We start from the raw sequence: 18,697 nt of genomic DNA on the forward strand, positions 1-18,697 counted from the left end.
TGTTTAAATGATCCGCAATAATTGATGAGAGTAATCAGATAACTGTAATAATTGGGCTCCACCAGGCTCAGCAGCAGCCTCCCGAGGCTCCTGTAGTTGGTGCTAAACACCACGTCAGGGTCTGGTTTAGGGTCAAAGTCAGGGCCAGTGTCTGGTTTAGGGTCAGAGTCAGGGTCTGGTTTAGGGTCAGAGTCAGGGCCAGTGTCTGGTTTAGCGTCAGGGTCTGGTTTAGGGTCAGAGTGAGGGCCAGGGTCTGGTTTAGGGTCAGAGTGAGGGTTAGGGTCAGGGCCAGGGTCTGGTTTAGGGTCAGAGTCAGGGTCTGGTTTAGGGTCAGGGTTAAAGGGTGTGTGATGTTGGGAGGTGTGGGCCAGGGGCTGACAGGTGTTCCTTATTTAGATCCTTATTTAGTGGAAATTATTCTAAAATTTAAGGATTCAACTTTCTACTTACAAATCAAAGATGGACTTTTTATGTATAAGCTATAGCTGTGTAATGTCTTGTAGGACTTTGATGAGGTTATTTTTATGAAGCTGTACCCAAACAACGAGTATTATTTATTGTCTCGCCTTAAGAATAAATACTGAAATGGTGCAGCTACTCTCACTGTTCTCAATCAATATCAGTCTAAATCAACCGCATTTCCCCCAACTCGAACTATTATGTTGGAAAGTCCTATTATGAAATACTAACGTAAAAATAGCATAACATAAAACAGTTTGTGTCATGTCATGTGAGGAAGAGAAAGTAATTTCTCCAACAGAAAATGTTCTGAAGTGAAACAGCGACGCGGAAATGTTGTTTGACCCGGAAGTTCTTGCTTCTACTTCCGCTCTGTCTCGTTCTCGTCCCACGCTGTATCAAAATAAGTTGCTACGTTCCCACTGAGAGGTGAGAAACATGCATTGTGAATGAATTTTATAATAAATATTAATATGTGTGCCAGAGAGTTTTCTTTACGTGTTAACGGTACATTTACTCAGACCTGTTCTGTACCAGGAGGTTCAGGTGGAAGCATAAAACAGTGTATTTGCTTCATAAATGACACTTCACGTTTTCCCAGCAGAATTAAAACAGTAGAATTGAATGAATAGAAAGTTCTTATGTTCTATACGGACCTGGCCAGAGTCCACCTTAGCAGTCTGCTGTTTCCCACCAATAAATTTGTAATATTTTAGATCAAACGTGTTGTCGTTTTCACCCCTCCTGATGCTAAGGGCTACTTTGTGTCTCTATCAAACATTTATAGGAAATATATTTAAAACCAAAATGTGTAGCCATGTAAAAGCTAATTCTTTGATGTCCTATCAGAGCCAGAGAAGCCTAAAATGAAGAGTAGAGGAAGTGACTGGGTGGATAATCGTCTCAGGCAGAGAGTGGAACAGGTAGGAAAGCATCTCTCCCCGGAGCCACACACACTGTTCCTGCACGGAAATGTACGATTCTTATGTGTGTGAGACACTGCTGAATGGTTGGACAAAGGCTGGGTAGTCAGATGTGTTGTGGATGAGCCACAGTTGTGTCTTCTAAAGCTGCAGAGTGCAGGAAAGACAGTCCTACAGTTGTCATTGTTCTTGGAATAATTTCATTTCTAGCTTCTGTTTATCTCCTGTGTGTGCGTGCGTGTGTGTGTAGGTTGGTAGGGTTCACATTCCTCCTTTGAATTATATGAAGTATTCCAGAATCGTCCCACTCCGTCCCTCCACAAGGACGCCATTATGCGATTATAATCAGCCAAGGCCTGCACAAATGCATGTTCTGCATGTCTTCATAGAAAGTTAAAACAGTAACTTCACTCAGGAGCAGCTTCAGTGGAGGCACCTGGAAACGATGTTAGAAGATCCAATAAACATACAGCTGATCAAGAAAGAATTGGTCACCTTTTATGCTGTAAAGTGCCAAAAATAATAGAGAGAAGTTCCTCTTTCGGTCCCAGCGGTGCAGCGTGGGATCGTGCATCAGTAGCGGTGTTGAGGACCTGGTACAGGTGGCATAAGAGGTTAGTTTGATATTTAGTCTGGAGGCTCATTTCATTTGCTTATTAATTTTTTTCATGGTAGCAGCTAAAATGTCCCAAAAATGTCCTCTTAAGGGAACCCCTTAAAGGAGCACAAAGAACATGACAGCAGAAGCTGCTGAGCCACGTGCAGGTCTGGTTCCCCCGACAGGAAGTGCCAGGTTAAGGTTACAGCTGCCAGGAGGGGGTCAGCAGTTGTTCTAGAGGTTCCCCCACTTCCTCTTCCAGTCAGAACCTGGAACGAACGTCTCCAAGATAGACAAATGTCTCTTTTCCTGTCCCACTGCTACGTTATTCATTTGAAGAGACACAGCCAGATTGGTGTGTCCAGACACATTTGCAAGGTTGTGGAAGGCATAAAGTGGTACCGAGCGTACAGGTGACCACAAACTGTGTCATCTCTGTCCATCTGTGTCCACCTGTGTCCACCTGCTTTCAGTGGTTGACGTCCAGCAACTGCAACTCTGTGGATATCGCTGCTGTTGCCCTTGAACTTCAGAACCTTTACAGGCAAGTGTCTAACGTACCTTCACACACCCACACACTGTTTTCTGTTGTTTTCCAATTCCATCATTCAGGAATCCTGGTTCAGGTCGTAGTCCAACCATTGTAGGAGGGTAGTTGGTCAATAGGTCACTACCAGGCACAGCTGGTCCCACCCAGCTCCTTGCTGATACTCGTCCCACCATTGGACCGTCCCGCTCTGCTAATAGTGACAGGTCTGGTCTCCCGGGAGTCCTTCTTGAGTAGAACAGACCACGCCTCAGATCCCAAACCCTAGCCTCAGATCCTGGACCCAAACCTCAGATCCAGAACCCTAGCCTCAGATCCTGGACCCAAACCTCAGATCCAGAACCCTAGCCTCAGATCCAGAACCCTAGCCTCAGATCCTGGACCCTATCCTCAGATCCCGAACCCTAGCCTCAGATCCTGGACCCTAGCCTCAGATCCTGGACCCTAGCCTCAGATCATGGACCCTAGCCTCAGATCCTGAACCCTAGCCTCAGATCATGGACCCTAGCCTCAGATCCTGAACCTTAGCCTCAGATCATGGACCCTAGCCTCAGATCATGGACCCTAGCCTCAGATCATGGACCCTAGCCTCAGATCATGGACCCTAGCCTCAGATCCTGGACCCAAACCTCAGATCCTGAAACCTAGCCTCAGATCCTGGACCCTAGCCTCAGATCCTGGACCCAAACCTCAGATCCTGAAACCTAGCCTCAGATCATGGACCCTAGCCTCAGATCCTGAACCTTAGCCTCAGATCATGGACCCTAGCCTCAGATCCTGGACCCTAGCCTCAGATCCTGGACCCAAACCTCAGATCCTGAAACCTAGCCTCAGATCCTGGACCCTAGCCTCAGATCCTGGACCCAAACCTCAGATCCTGAAACCTAGCCTCAGATCATGGACCCTAGCCTCAGATCCTGAACCTTAGCCTCAGATCATGGACCCTAGCCTCAGATCCTGGACCCTAGCCTCAGATCCTGGACCCTAGCCTCAGATCATGGACCCAAACCTCAGATCCTGAAACCTAGCCTCAGATCCTGGACCCTAGCCTCAGATCCTGGACCCTAGCCTCAGATCCTGGACCCTAACCCTGGAGTGAGTCGCACCAACACCACTTTGGGTGGTCTTGGACTGCTTTTTCTCTGGCTCATCACGTGACTTGACTGGGAGACCCTAATGGGGCAAAAGCTTAAGGTGATTCGAAGAACTGAACCCCTGTGAGGTGACCGGTCCTGGTTTCAGGAGCTATTAGTAGTAGCGCAGCTACATTCCAACATCATCAGCAGATGGATCTTGTTCAGGTTCTTCACCTGCACGTCTGTCTACGAAAGAGTGTTTGATTAAAGTTGTATCCACAGACGGGAGTACGGCAGAAGAAAGAAGACGGCTTTTAGAATCCAAGTAGAAAAAGGTACGAGGCCACAATCAAGGATGCTGCTTGCTTTCCTTTTTCCTTGTAAAAGACGTAGGTGGGGCATCCTGCTTGGTTTTGGTATCTTTGGTTTGCAGCCCTTCTTCTTTCTTCCCCTCACAGCATATGAGGAGATCCTGAGGGAGTCTGAGGCGACGGACCATAAACCCCTGAATAAGAGGCTGAAGCACAGCCATGTTGACACCGGGTAAACCCCGTCCTGTCCCTGCTGGTCCAGCAGGACGGACTCTTGCTCCTCAGGATGACCTCCTGCACTTCTGTTAGTGCTCTTATTGTCTGGAACTAATTCAGAGGTGTGTGTCAGCAGCAGCAGCAGCAGCAGCAGCAGCTCCGAGGAATCATCTGATGGCGATTGCCAGATTTTGGGAAACACTGTAAGAAAACATTTTTTAAGATGAAGGGGTGACCTTTACGTGACCTTTTCTGAGCTGGCATTATTGGCCGCGAAGGAGGCCGCGTTGGGCCGATGGGAATATTGAATATTGGCTTGAAACAGTGTGTTAGTGCAGGTCCGGTCATGCTCTGCTTGTTAACGTATATATTGGATCTCTGCACGTATGGATGAGCTGACTCCTCATTGCCTGGTATTTGCCCTCTGCAGCCCTCCAATCACATGAACAGTTCTCTCACATCCCTGTACCGAAAAGCACAGCCGGACTGCAGCACGGCCACGAGGGATTCTGCTGGTGACCCTGGTCCTGGTCCTGGTCCAGGTCCAGGTCCTGGTCCTGGTCCTGGTCCTGGTCCTAGTTCATTAACCACGGTGACTACAGGAGGCTGGTTCATTGATAAAAGCGGATGCCCCGAGAAGATCAACCTGGACTCCAGTGAAGAGCAGCCCAGAACCAAAACTCCAAGTGTAAGTGTGTAATAAATGTGTGTACAGGCGTGCACACATAGACAGTAAACATTATATATATATATACTGTATATGTGTGTGTGTGTGTGTGTAGCACAAGTTTCTCTGACCGTGCTCCTTGTGTGTCACAGCTCACAGACGCGTCCCAGCTGGAAGCCGAGAAATCCCAGACCAAGTTCAAAAGGAAAGCGGCGGCGTCCACGGGAACCGGCACCGCCCAGAAAGGTAGTGTTGCATCCCCTTTATATCTGATGCCTGTTTATTACACAGCGGGTCCTAAAACAGTGCACCTGAGTGAATGAGAGCGTGAACCTCGGGGGTGTCCAGGACTACCGGGGGCAACTACGCTAGGGGACCCAGATTCTGCTGGACGGGGGCAACTTGGGAGCAAACATTTTGTGATCGTTGTGCTGCTCGCGTTCGGCGCCGTGTTTTATTCCAAGAATTCATTGTCATTGGAAATTGTGTCTCAGCAAAGTCAAAGTCACCGGAGCTGCAGGTTCCTTCTCTGAAGTTTGAGGATGTGGGAGGAAATGAAGCGACTTTAATGGTACGTTCCACCGTTCTCAGGCTCCATTGGCACTTTTGAAGGTTCACACCAGCTCCCAGCGTTGTTGTTGTTGTTGTTGTTGTTGTTTTATCTCCTGAGGGTTTTTTGCATTTATTGCCTTTGTTGATTGTTGCAGGAGCTCTGTAAGCTGCTGATTCACATGCACCATCCAGAGGTTTACCAGCAACTTGGAATGGTTCCTCCAAGGGGCTTCCTGCTGCACGGACCCCCCGGCTGTGGAAAGACCTTGCTGGCCCAGGCCGTGGCTGGGGTGAGGACCACAGAGCACTAGACTGCTCCTAACCAGAAATTAAATTAGCTAGAGTCTGTGAACCCTCCCTGGAGGGTCTGAGAGGTCAAGAGGTCAGAATGGACAGAGTTTTAGTGAACAGAGCTACAGTTATGCTGCTCGAGGTGGTTTTAAACTGCACGCATGAGCCCGCTGGAGGAAGACTCTGCTCAGTCGGGCCCCTGCTTCTAGGACGGGCAGGTGGTGGTTCACAGAGGCCTGAAGCCCATGGATGAGGCCTGTCTCTCATGAGGTTAACTTGTCTCGTGTGTCAGGAGCTGCAGCTGCCCATGCTGAAGGTCTCTGCTCCAGAGGTGGTTTCTGGAGTGTCTGGGGAGTCTGAGCAGAAGCTCAGAGAGCTGTTTGACCTGGCTGTGGTGAGTCTTGCCTTGATCCTTTGAATACATCCCAGTGAGATGTTAATTACAGAAAAACCAAACCCAATAGGGACTGACTGGGGCGGTTTATGACTGCAGTCCGGCCCTGCTCCAGATGCTGGACAGGCTCGATTCACGTGCCTCTTCCTCTCCGACCTGTGTCTGCAGAGCTCTGCCCCGTGTATCCTCTTCATAGATGAGATAGACGCCATTACCCCCAAGAGAGAAGTGGCCTCTAAAGACATGGAGAGGAGGATCGTTGCGCAGATGCTAACTTGCATGGACGGTACAGGACTTACTTATTGGTAGCCACTTATATCACCAGCAGGGGGAGGAAACCGGATTAACAAGGAAATGTGTTAATCTAATTTTATCCCAGTGTTGGGCCGACATTTCTCATTATTTACGCTTAGAATCCTGATTCACTCACCCAATCATTTTTATTTACCTCTCATTCAGTGATGAGTTCACGGTAATCAGTCCTGTCCAGGGTTACGTCGCTATGGCAACTTATCAGATGTCAAATTTGATATTCATCACCATATTTATGTTTCCTCCTTCTTCAGAGTTTGGATCGATGAGAAACTATAAAAGATGAGAGAAAAAGACATATTTCTACGCCCCCTTTCTTCTTTTTTCCAGATTTGAACAGTATTCCAGCGCCAGTCATGGTCATCGGTGCCACCAACAGGCCCGACTCCCTGGATCCTGCCCTCCGCAGAGCTGGACGCTTTGACCGGGAAATTTGCCTCGGAATTCCCGATGAAGCGGCGCGTCTCCGGTCAGTCGAACAGCTCCATCTTGTATTCCATATCTGCGGCGATCTCTCTGTTCTTGAACGTAGCCTCTGGACTCCTTTATAAGCTGTTTTTATAAAGAGAGTTCCACTGTGACCCGGGACCCCCTGAAATCTCGGCTTTTCTACATTGGGAATGTTCTCGCTGTAACACGGCTCCACTGACTCCATGTGTGGCTGCCACGGACCTGCATATATACGTGATTCTATTAGCTTACCTGTGTAGCTAAGGCTAATGCATTAAGGGAAGCTTCAACGTGTCGTGCAGAGTCTGGACCAGTAACCTGACCTGCTCTGATCAGGCTGTAGCAAAGTAGCTGAGCAGGACGATTATGACATTGCGCTTAACCAATCAGGTTGCTGGGTTTCTCCTCGTCATTGACATGTTGGCGTTGCCTCCTGTTTCTGGGAAATACCGCAACAGTCCACACCAGTTCCCGATCTCCAGTGGTCACAGCACTCAAACGCTGAAGCAGAACCTTGATTTCTCTTTCAGGATCCTGAAAACATTGTGTCGAAAGCTAAAGCTGCCCGAAGACCTGGACTACCAGCAGCTGGCCCGGCTCACCCCAGGCTACGTGGGAGCAGATCTCATGGCTCTGTGTCGGGAAGCTGCCATGAATGCAGTCAACAGAGTCCTGATACACCTGGGAGGTTGCCCGAGGAGCTCCAGTCAGTGCTCCCCTCAACATCCCTCAACAGCTGGATCTCAGACCCACAACAACGATGCAGAGGGCCAGACCACAGACGGCGACCCAGGAGCTGGTGTGCAGCCAGGACAGGATCCTCCACAGGTATGTACATCAGATGAGGGGAGAGGAGAGGAGAGGAGAGGAGAGGAGAGGAGAGGAGAGGAGAGGAGAGGAGGGAGGGAGAGGAGAGGAGAGGAGGAGAGGAGAGGAGAGGAGGAGAGGAGAGGAGAGGAGAGGAGAGGAGAGGAGAGGAGAGGAGAGGAGAGGAGAGGAGAGGGAGGAGAGGAGAGAGAGGAGAGGAGAGGAGGGGAGGGGAGGGGAGAGGAGAGGAGGGGAGGGGAGAGGAGAGGAGAGGAGGGGAAGGGGAAGGAAGAGAAGAGGAGAGGGGAGGAGGGGAGGGAGGGGAGGGGAGGGAGGGAGGAGAGGAGAGGAGGGGAGAGGAGAGGAGAGGGAGAGGAGGGGGAAGGGGAAGGAAGAGAAGAGGAGAGGAGGGGAGAGAGGGAGCGGGAGAGGAGGGGGAAGCGGAGGAGGGCAGGAGAAGAAGAGAGAGGAGGAAGGAGAGGCGAGGGAGGGGGGAATGAGAGAGGGAGAGGAGGGGAGGAGGGAGAGGAGAGGGGAGGGAGGAGAGGAGAGGGAGGGGAGGGGAGGGGAGAGGAGAGGAGAGGGAGGGGGAAGGGGAAGGAAGAGAAGAGGAGAGGGGAGGGGAGGAGAGGAGGGGGGGGAGGAGGGGAGGGAGGAGGGAAGAGGAGAGGAGAGGGAGGGGAGAGAGAAGGAGAGGAGGAGAGGAGAGGAGAGGGAGGGGGAAGAGAAGAGGAGAGGGGAGGAGAGGAGAGGGGGGGAGGAGAGGAGAGGAGAGGGGGGAGGAGAGGAGAGGGAGGGGAGAAGGAGAGAGAGGAGAGGAGAAGGAAAAGGAGAGGGGAGGAGCGGAGAGGAGAAGGAGAGAAGAGGAGGAGGAGAGGAGAAGGAGAGGGGAGGAGAGGAGAAGGCGAGGGAGAGGGGAGGAGAGGGAGAGGGAGAGGAGAGGAGAGGAGAGGAGAGGAGAAGGAGAAGGAGAAGGAGAAGGAGAGGAAACCATGGCCCAGTGGGGTGACAGAGGCCTGTCAGGTGATCATGTTTCTGGACCCCGCAGCCTCGGCCTATAGCAGCATAGCTAAGATGTGACCTAACGATTAGACGACCCCCTAAGTATGATAATCTGTCTGTCTATGATAGTAACTGGAACTACAGAATTAGTGATAATAAGCTTTTTGAAAGAGGAGGCTTTAAGTCTGATCTTAAAAGTAGTCTGTCCTCTCTTTCAAACCTGGTTTGAAAGTACACATTTACATGACTTGACACTATTGTCACTCTTATGTGGACCCATATTAACCTAAAGGCTCACATGTTCTGTCCAGGAACCAGATCTGAGGCAGCTGTTACACCTTCTGAGGAACAAGGAGACCCTGTCCGAGGACAGGTTGGTCGGCCTCTCCATCCTGATGTCAGACTTCCAGGCGTCTCTGGCCAGCGTGCAGCCTTCAGCCAAGAGGGAGGGCTTCGCCACCGTGCCTGATGTCACCTGGGAGGACGTGGGCGCTCTGCAGGACATCAGAGAGGAGCTCACCATGGCCATCCTGGTAACTGGGACCGAGACTAGGACCATCCTGAGGAAAAAGGACTTCAAGTCTTCCTTCACAGAAATGAAGACTTTTGTGAGGAAGAAAGAGGAAAAATCAGATTTTTAATGATTTTCAATGTGTCTTTCAGGCTCCGGTGCGTTTCCCAGAGCAGTTCAAGCTTCTGGGGCTCAGTGCTCCATCTGGTGTCCTGTTAACTGGACCTCCAGGATGTGGAAAGACCCTGCTGGCCAAGGTGGTTGTTAATGTGATTTAATTTAGACAGAAGTAGGCTTATTACATGATAATAAAGAGAGAAGTAGAGTTATTACATGGTAATAAAGACCGAAGTAGAGTTATTACATGGTCATAAAGACAGAAGTAGGCTTATTACATGATAATAAAGACAGAAGTAGACTTATTACATGGTCATAAAGACAGAAGTAGTGTTATTACATAGTAATAAAGAGAGAAGTATAGTTATTGCATGATAATAAAGACAGAGGTAGACTTATTACATGATCATAAAGACAGAAGTAGAGTTATTACATGGTAATAAAGACCGAAGTATAGTTATTACATGATAATAAAGACAGAAGTAGACTTATTACATGATCATAAAGACAGAAGTAGTGTTATTACATGGTAATAAAGACAGAAGTAGACTTATTACATAGTAATAAAGAGAGAAGTATAGTTATTACATGATAATAAAGACAGAAGTAGACTTATAACATGGTCATAAAGACTTATTACATGATCATGAAGACAGAAGTAGACTCATTACATGATAATAAAGGCTGAGAGGTGCTGAGAATTGACCTGTTTTCAGGTTTGTTGTTGTTTTTTCCTTCTCCACCATATTGTAAATTATTCAGCACCTCCAGTGTCACATGACTCACCCTTGAGTTCATTTGTGGGCCGGAATGTTTCATGGAATTCAGCAGCGTTCCTGTTTTTCTGTGTGGTTCTGGCTCTGTTGCTAACTGGTGTCTCCTGACAGGCCGTGGCCAACGAATCAGGACTCAATTTCATCTCTGTCAAAGGTCCCGAGCTGCTGAACATGGTGTGTATGTCCTAACACACACAGACCCACACACTGACCCACACCAGGACCCACACTGACCCACACCAGGACCCACACTGACCCCACACCAGGACCCACAGACCCACACCAGGACACACAGACACCCACACCAGGACCCACACTGACCCACACCAGGACACACACTGACCCACACCAGGACCCACACTGACCCACACCAGGACCCGCACTGACCCACACCAGGACACGCACAGACCCACACCAGGACACGCACAGACCCACACCAGGACCCACACTGACCCACACCAGGACCCACACTGACCCACACCAGGACACGCACAGACCCACACCAGGACACACACACACCCACACCAGGACACGCACAGACCCACACCAGGACACACACACACCCACACCAGGACACACACACACCCACACCAGGACACGCACAGACCCACACCAGGACACGCACAGACCCACACCAGGACACGCACAGACCCACACCAGGACACACACACACCCACACCAGGACACACACACAGACCCACACCAGGACCCACACACTGGCCCAGATCAGATCAGTGTCTCTGTGTCTCATCGGTGTCTCTGTGTCTCATCAGTACGTCGGTGAGAGTGAGCGGGCGGTCAGACAGGTCTTCCAGAGAGGACAGAACTCAGCTCCCTGTGTCATCTTCTTTGATGAGGTGGACGCGCTGTGTCCCCGACGATCAGGCCACGAGGTGAGAGCAAGGACCCACACCAGGACCCACACTCTCACACAGGACCCACACCAGGACCCACACTCTCACACAGGACCCACACCAGGACCCACACTCTCACACAGGACCCACACTCTCACACAGACCCACACCAGGACCCACACTCTCACACAGACCCACACCAGGACCCACACTCTCACACACACCCCACACCAGGACCCACCACCAGGACCCACACCAGGACCCCACACCAGAACCCAACACTCTCACACAGGACCCACACTCTCACACAGACCCCACCCCAGGACCCACACAGACCCCCCCACACTCTCACACAGGACCCACACTCTCACACAGACCCACACCAGGACCCACACAGACCCCCACTCCCATTACCCAGGTCCAGGCCTGCTCCAGTACGTGTGTCCTCAGTCCGAGGCTGCAGCATGGGAACGTAGCCCCCACTTTAATGGGGCTTCAGTGTTCCCACTGAGTCCCTCCTCAAGGATCTGCTCCTTGTCCTATCACAAAGTTCCTGCTGTAAACACTGAAATCCCCAAACATTTCCAACGCCGTCAGCACATTCTGACATGTCTGAATTAGCCAGTCGTTCCATGTTCCTGTGTGTTGCCAGTCCGGGGCCAGTGTACGGGTGGTCAACCAGCTGCTGACAGAGATGGACGGTCTGGAGGCCCGCCGGCAGGTGTTCATCATGGCAGCAACCAACAGGCCAGGTTTGTATGGCAGGACGTCCTGTCTGGGTTAAAGCGGTTTTAACTGGAAAAGAGAGTAAACAACTGTTCAAATGTTGATATTAGCAACTGGTCTTGGTGGTTTTTACGTTCCACATCGCTGTCCTGCTTACGTGGGACCAACACCAGTCGCTGGCGCCCAGTAGCAGGTCCTTTATGAGCCTTGGCTCCGCCCATCTTGGCGAGGTTGATGTGAGACGCATTAGTGGCTCTTTCCTTTATGATCAAGACTCTTTCAGGTGGATCTTGTTTGCTTCAGTTATCTCATCAAGTAAAGGATCTAATCCCTCTTCCATGCAGCTTTCACAGTGAAATGTCTTGGAAATGTGTCAACAAAGTGTTTCTGCGTCTTGTTCTCGCCAGATATCATCGACCCTGCGATAATGCGGCCGGGTCGGCTCGATAAAATCCTGTATGTGGGTCTGCCCTGTCCAGCAGACCGTCTGTCCATCCTGCTCACTATAACTAAGGTAAAGGGGGTCCTACACGTTCATGGAGGTTAGACTTTAGACCAAGAGCTCCGGTACCAGATGCTGTTCTGGGACTTGATTGTAAAAGTGTGAAAGTTAAAGTACAGGAAGGTCCGAGGTCTGAATCAGCTGACTGAAGGAACAAAGTCCAACAAAGTCACGCTTTGTGGAACAAAGAAAAGGGATTGTGCTCGGGATAAACCACAACTGGGTTTCCTCCAGAGCCTCACCTCACAACAGGGGAGGGCCGGTTCAGGGCCGGTCCAGGCTCAGGGCTGGAACGGGCTCAGGGCTGGTCCTGGCTCAGGGCTGGTCCTGGCTCAGGTATGGTCCAGGTTCAGGGCTCAGGGCCGGTCCAGGCTCAGGGCTGGAACGGGCTCAGGGCTGGTCCGAGTTCAGGGTTGGTCCAAGCTCAGGGCTGGTCCTGGTCCGGGCTCAGGGCCAGTCCGGGCTCAGGGCCGGTCCGGGCTCAGGGCTGGTCCAGGCTCAGGGCTGGAACGGGCTCAGGGCTGGTCCGAGTTCAGGGTTGGTCCAAGCTCAGGGCTGGTCCTGGTCCGGGCTCAGGGCCAGTCCGGGCTCAGGGTCCGGGCTCAGGCTGGTCCAGGCTCAGGGCTGGAACGGGCTCAGGGCTGGTCCGAGTTCAGGGTTGGTCCAAGCTCAGGGCTGGTCCTGGTCCGGGCTCAGGGCTGGTCCTGGTCCGGGCTCAGGGCCGGTCCGGGCTCAGGGCCGGTCCGGGCTCAGGGCTGGTCCTGGTCCGGGCTCAGGGCCGGTCCGGGCTCAGGGCTGGTCCTGCAGCAGCTCCCACATCCACTTCAAGCTTAAGAAGCTCCTCCCGGTGCAGTGCAGCAAGAACTGGAGCGCTGATCCTGTCCACTTTTTCCGTCAAAAGTGGACAGGACCAGGTCCTGTTGACGTGATCATCCAGGTCTGGAGCGTGATCCAGGGCCAACCCTCCTCCCAGTCCTTCCCCAGCTGGTTTCTGTCGTGGTCGTGTTTGAGGCACCTTTAGATTCACAGCTTCATATTTCATAACGACTCGCAGCCTGATTAAAAAGCTGATGGAGTCATGGTGAAAGTAATCCCAGGGTTGTCTGTTAGGGGGGGACCCGACCTGTGCTGGACCAGGACGTGGGCCTCCAGGAGATCGCCCACGACGAACGCTGTGATGGTTTCACGTGAGTGCCACCTTCAAACGTTCCGCTCGCCCGTCACCTTCGGCAGCAGGTGGGGATGATGTGTAAAGGTGCGCCCGTTTGTTCCAGCGGCGCGGACCTGACGGCGTTGGTGAGGGAAGCCTCCCTCAGTGCTCTGAGGGCCTTCCTGGACACTCAGCACGCCTCGGAACCGGCTTCAGGTAACCTCCACCCCCACCCCGTCCCTCCGCCCCGCCCAACACTGACATATGGAACACACCACAGTTGAGGGTCGGACCAGAGTTGGACCAGTTGAGGGTCGGACCAGGGTTGGACCAGTTGGGCTCTGGAGGGTTTAACCCACAAACTGGGCCCCCGTTTCTTTATAAGGGATTTGAACATGAGTCTGAAACAGAAACGAGGCGCTGTAGAGCAGCTTCAGCACTAGTTCAGCTTCATGTCTAAACCTGTGGAAGGGGGAGGAGCCCCAACCTGCCACCGCAGGATCTAGGATTCCCCCGAGGAAGCACCCAACATTTTTCTGCTCCTTTCAGCCTGCTGGTCAGAGGTAGATGTGCTCCTCTCGATGGACACTAGGGGTCACACGGAGCGGGTCAAAGGTCATGTGGTGGGTCTGAAAGCGTCAACACGAGGAAGAAAAACCAAACTTCCCCTTTGAGTTCGACAACCATTTTAGATTTGGGGGTAAACCTGGAAGAACTCTGGTCCAACTCTGGTTCCAAACATCGGTTCCACCCTCAGAGGTGGGATTGAACCAAGACTGTGAAACGAGAGGAAGTCCCAACTTGTTCCACATCTCGGCTAAAGAGGTTTTTCATGACCAAACCTCAGAAAAGACGTCCAGCGGCTCCTGAATGTCCCTCGGTGAGGTGGACGTTCCTCAGGAGCTGCTGACTGTTGATTGTTGTCCACAGGTCCCAGATTGTCCAGCGACGCTGCGTCCAACATCAGAGTGACCCGGCAGAACTTTGACGATGCCTTCAAAAAAGTTTGTCCGTCAGTGTCCAAAAAGGTAAAATTTCTGGCCAACACCTTTAAACATGTCCCACAAATCCAGGTGTCCTAAACAGAGCAAGAGTGTAGCTGCTTGTCCCTCCTGTGGGGGACCAGAGGTTTCAGGTAGTCAATGTTCTGCGCTGGTAAAAAACCTGAGAAGATCAGAAAAGTCTCCAGACAAAAATGAGGACAATGGACCACCTGAGGACAAGTTGGACTCGTCCACCGTCCCACGTCTGGAGACAATGTGGTCCTGATGGTGGTCCACTGAAGACATTTGAGGCCTTTTAGGACTTTGCACCTTGCTGTGTGCTGCAGGGCTGGACCTGCGTGGACAGCCAGCCCTGGACTTGTCCCCCATGTGATCAGTCAAGCTTCTGTCTGGTCTCCCCCTGGTCGGGGACGCCGCCGTCTCCTCCTGTCCACTTCAGTCGTTCACGTGTGCCGCTCTTCTCTCTGTAGGACCAGAAGATGTACGAGCAGCTCAGAGGCTCCATCAGCAGATAAGAGCGGACCTCCCGTCCTCCCCCTGGAGGACACAACCTTTCCGGCTTTATGTCCCAGTAGGACGACGTCCAAGGAGAAAATGCCTGAAATTCCATTTGTGTTTTTTGTAAATGTAATTTTCAACTCGTAAAAACAAATTACAAAAAAATATTTAAAGTGCGAGAAATGTCTCCTGTCGTGATTTTGACTCGTGAAGCCGAAGTCCAGCTTTCACCTGAAGGAAGGACACAAGGTCCCAGTCAAACCATGACTCAGCAGTTTTAAGTCCAACTTTCACCTGAAGGGAGGGCACAAGCATCCCAGTCAAACCATGACTCAGCAGTTTTAAGTCCAACTTTCATCTCAATGGCGGACACAAGTGTCACAGTCAAACCATGACTCAGCAGTTTTAAGTCCAGCTTTCACCTGAAGGGAGGGCACAAGCGTCCCAGTCAAACCATGACTCAGCAGTTTTAAGTCCAACTTTCACCTGAAGGGAGGGCACAAGCGTCCCAGTCAAACCATGACTCAGCAGTTTTAAATTCAGCTTTCATCTGAAGGGAGGGCACAAGCGTCCCAGTCAAACCATGACTCGGCAGTTTTGAGCAGTTCAACTTTATTTTAGAGCATCTGTAACAGTGAGGGTCTGCAGGTGCTTCACACACCCCAAACAGACCCTGGAAGGCAACAGTGGTGGACAGGTACAGTGGACAAAGGTGCAACACCTCTGGAGATGAAGGGCAAGAACCTCGTGGGCACCAACATTTCCAGAACATTCTGAGCAGGAATTAGTTGCTTTGGTTAAATCAATCAAAGCTTCAGTTATCCAGACGGACAGAGTGCACGTGCGCACGCACGTTAGACAGCCTGAGCAGGAGCTTTAACATCAACATAAAAGGAAATTTCACTGAGGTTAAAGGTGAATTAGAGTAAAGGTGCTTTGGAGAGGAATCCTCGAACACTTTTATTAATCATTTATCCGTTTAAAATCTAAACATGTGAGTCGCCTCTGTGCATCCGAGCTGGGCTGAAATCCCTGGACATTCCCGATGGTTTGCATGGACACCTTATTTCTGAGTGTTTAACACACAGAAGCTGTTAAAGCTGCGTCCTTCCCGACCCACTCATTCTTGCTTGACGTCTCCCTTCAGCTTCCTCTTGATCCGAGAGTACGGACTCAGCGTGTCGTCCATGATGAAGCTGTAGAGGACCTGGATCCAGGACGAGTACTGGGGAAGGTCCTCGTAATACTCTGCCGCTATTTTCTTCACCTGTGAAACCAAAGAGGAACGTTAAAAAGGCGCCTCGTTGGTTCCGAGGTTTTTTATTCTGCCGATTCCAGGAAAGGCGGTACTGACCATGGGGAGCCTGCAGCCTGGAATGCTGGGGAAGTCGTGGTGCTCGTTGTGGTAGCCCACGTTGAAGGTCAGCAGGTTGAGGGAGCCGTAGTAGGAGTACGTCTCGTGGCCTTTGAGGAACATGTAGTGCTCGGCGATGAAGTGACCGGAGATGGGGTGCAAACCCATGCCCAGCATGGACCCGGCAAGCATGTACACGACAGGCTTGGCCCCCCAAAACCAGTAGAGCAGGAGGTCAAAGGCCAGCTGCACGCCCACGTTGGTCACCTCCAGCTGACTGATGGGCTTGGGATTGATGCAGAGCGGCCGGATGGCGTAGAACAGCGGCTGCAGGATGATCCAGACGAACTTGCGGAAGCGCGTGCAGAAGAACCATCCTTCCAGCTCGGTGGGAATATCGACATCCACCCCGTCGCCGCCCAGGTAGCGATGGTGGTCCAGGTGATACCGCTTGAAGGAAGCAGAATAGGGAAGGCCGATGGGCAGGTTGGCAAACATGGCGAAGTACCGGTTCCACATGGCCTTGCTGTTCCCAAAGGCCGTGTTGTGGGAGACCTCGTGGATGGCGAGCGTCATGGAGTGGTTGATGCAGCTGCCGAACGTGTACGTCCAAAACAAGACCCATTTCCAGCTCAGATCTTTGACCAGGTAAAAGGCACAGAACTGCACCGCCACCATCAGGACCACGATCCACTTCAGCCTGGGGTCCGGACCCATCAGAGACTTGATCTGTGGGTATTTAGCTGAGAAAATGGAGACAAAACAGGAGGTTGGAGAGAGATTCACTAAATGACACACACACACACACACACACACACACACACACACACACACACACACACACACACACACACACAGATCCACCCTCTTTGGCTCAATCGGAAACTTTCATTTCCGACTGTGACACTCCGGCTCGGCCGCTCCGGTCCCGAACCTTCCCGACCCAGTCTTGGTCTGGACGCTTCGCCTTCGCTCTTGTAAAACCTCTGTGTGTGTGCTGAAGTTAACTAGCCGCGTATAAACCGGTTGTGTGAGCGCTGGTGGTCGCTAACGTGACACTTTAACCACCCTTTCGCCCCCTAACTGCGCGAGCTTGGAGGAGCTCCTCTTCCGGGCCCGGTAGAACCGTTAGCTCCGTTAGCCACGTTCGTCAGCGAGAAGGACAAAGTCAAACCGAACAAAACGGTGACGCAACTCATTTCGGTGCACGATAAAAGGGGAATAACGATGTTTCTGTCGTAACACAGACAACCAAACCTTAGTTTTACTAAGGTTAGCATGATGCTACATGCTAACTCACCCAAGATCTCCTTCCGCCTATCCGCGTGCGGCTGCTCCGTGTAGACCCATTCGTAGTCTTCTCGGGCGACTCGGTTCCCCATGATCGATTTGAGCTTCTAACGCAGCTTTGGGAAGCGGTACCGAACGCTGTGGATCCTCCCTGGATCCGCTGTGGATCCTCCCTGGATCCTGCCGCTTGGTTGGTTATCTGACGTCAGAAAGCCAAGTCCGCCCCCTACGTGCGCTTCCTCCCAACTGCAGCAACAGCAACGATAGGAGCAACAGTAGTAATAGTAGCAATAGTAGCAGCTGCAATAGTAGCAGCTGCAATAGTAGCAGCAGCAATAGTAGCAGCAGCAATAGTAACAGCAGCAATAGTAGCAGCAGCAATAGTAGCAGCAGCAATAGTAATAATAGTAGCAATAGTAGCAGCTGCAATAGTAGCAGCAGCAATAGTAGCAGCTGCAACAGTAACAGCAGCAATAGTAGCAGCAGCAATAGTAATAATAGTAGCAATAGTAGCAGCTGCAACAGCAGCAATAGTAGCAGCAGCAATAGTAATAATAGTAGCAATAGTAGCAGCTGCAATAGTAGCAGCAGTAATAGTAGCAGCTGCAACAGTAACAGCAGCAATAGTAGCAGCAGCAGTAGTAGCAGCAGCAATAGTAACAGCAGCAATAGTAGCAGCAGCAATAGTAGCAGCAGCAATAGTAATAATAGTAGCAATAGTAGCAGCTGCAATAGTAGCAGCAGCAATAGTAGCAGCTGCAACAGTAACAGCAGCAATAGTAGCAGCAGCAATAGTAGCAGCAGCAATAGTAATAATAGTAGCAATAGTAGCAGCTGCAACAGCAGCAATAGTAGCAGCAGCAATAGTAGCAGCTGCAATAGTAGCAGCTGCAACAGTAGTAGTAGTAGCAGCAGCAATAGTAGCAGTTGCAACAGTAGCAATAGTAATAATAGTAGCAATAGTAGCAGCTGCAACAGCAGCAATAGTAGCAGCAGCAATAGTAGCAGCTGCAATGGTAGCAGTTGCAACAGTAGCAATAGTAATAATAGTAGCAATAGTAGCAGCAGCAACAGTAGCAACGATAGGAGCAACAGTAGCAACAGTAACAGCAGCAATAGTAATAATAGTAGCAATAGTATCAGCTGCAACAGTAGTAGTAGTAGCAGCAGCAGCAACAGTAGGAGCAACAGTAGTAATAGTAGCAATAGTAGCAGCAGCAATAGTAATAATAGTAGCAATAGTAGCAGCTGCAACAGTAGCAATAGTAATAATAGTAGCAATAGTAATTATAGTAGCAATAGTAGCAGCT

At 51.1% G+C, this 18,697-nt stretch overlaps 2 protein-coding genes across 3 annotated transcripts; one reads left to right on the top strand and one right to left on the bottom strand.

Annotated features, from left to right (window-relative positions):
• Positions 1 to 771: 771 nt before the first annotated feature.
• LOC115249570 (nuclear valosin-containing protein-like) lies at positions 772 to 14,922 on the top strand. 2 transcript variants are annotated; one of them, XM_029835255.1, is made up of 24 exons: positions 772 to 888; positions 1,309 to 1,382; positions 2,454 to 2,524; positions 3,886 to 3,938; positions 4,062 to 4,146; positions 4,264 to 4,333; positions 4,561 to 4,818; positions 4,950 to 5,043; positions 5,292 to 5,368; positions 5,505 to 5,639; positions 5,933 to 6,034; positions 6,203 to 6,320; positions 6,677 to 6,815; positions 7,327 to 7,624; positions 8,917 to 9,138; positions 9,269 to 9,373; positions 10,121 to 10,183; positions 10,783 to 10,902; positions 11,516 to 11,615; positions 11,997 to 12,103; positions 13,202 to 13,278; positions 13,366 to 13,457; positions 14,172 to 14,269; positions 14,716 to 14,922. In XM_029835255.1, exons 2-24 carry the CDS (start codon positions 1,326 to 1,328, stop codon positions 14,758 to 14,760), a joined length of 2,586 nt encoding a protein of 861 aa, XP_029691115.1. In that variant the 5' UTR covers positions 772 to 888; positions 1,309 to 1,325; the 3' UTR covers positions 14,761 to 14,922. The 2 variants fall into 2 exon arrangements, with proteins under 2 accessions (XP_029691115.1, XP_029691116.1); XM_029835256.1 differs by having other exon boundaries at positions 4,267 to 4,333.
• A 416-nt stretch (positions 14,923 to 15,338) lies between these two features.
• On the bottom strand, positions 15,339 to 17,614 carry LOC115249571 (sphingolipid delta(4)-desaturase DES1-like). The gene is made up of 3 exons (XM_029835257.1): positions 17,398 to 17,614; positions 16,098 to 16,840; positions 15,339 to 16,010 (listed from the first exon to the last, which is right to left on the bottom strand). Exons 1-3 carry the CDS (start codon positions 17,477 to 17,479, stop codon positions 15,864 to 15,866), a joined length of 972 nt encoding a protein of 323 aa, XP_029691117.1. The 5' UTR covers positions 17,480 to 17,614; the 3' UTR covers positions 15,339 to 15,863.
• Positions 17,615 to 18,697: the final 1,083 nt, after the last annotated feature.

Source organism: Takifugu rubripes, chromosome 4 (assembly GCF_901000725.2).
Source record: "Takifugu rubripes chromosome 4, fTakRub1.2, whole genome shotgun sequence".
Classification (NCBI taxonomy): domain Eukaryota; kingdom Metazoa; phylum Chordata; class Actinopteri; order Tetraodontiformes; family Tetraodontidae; genus Takifugu; species Takifugu rubripes.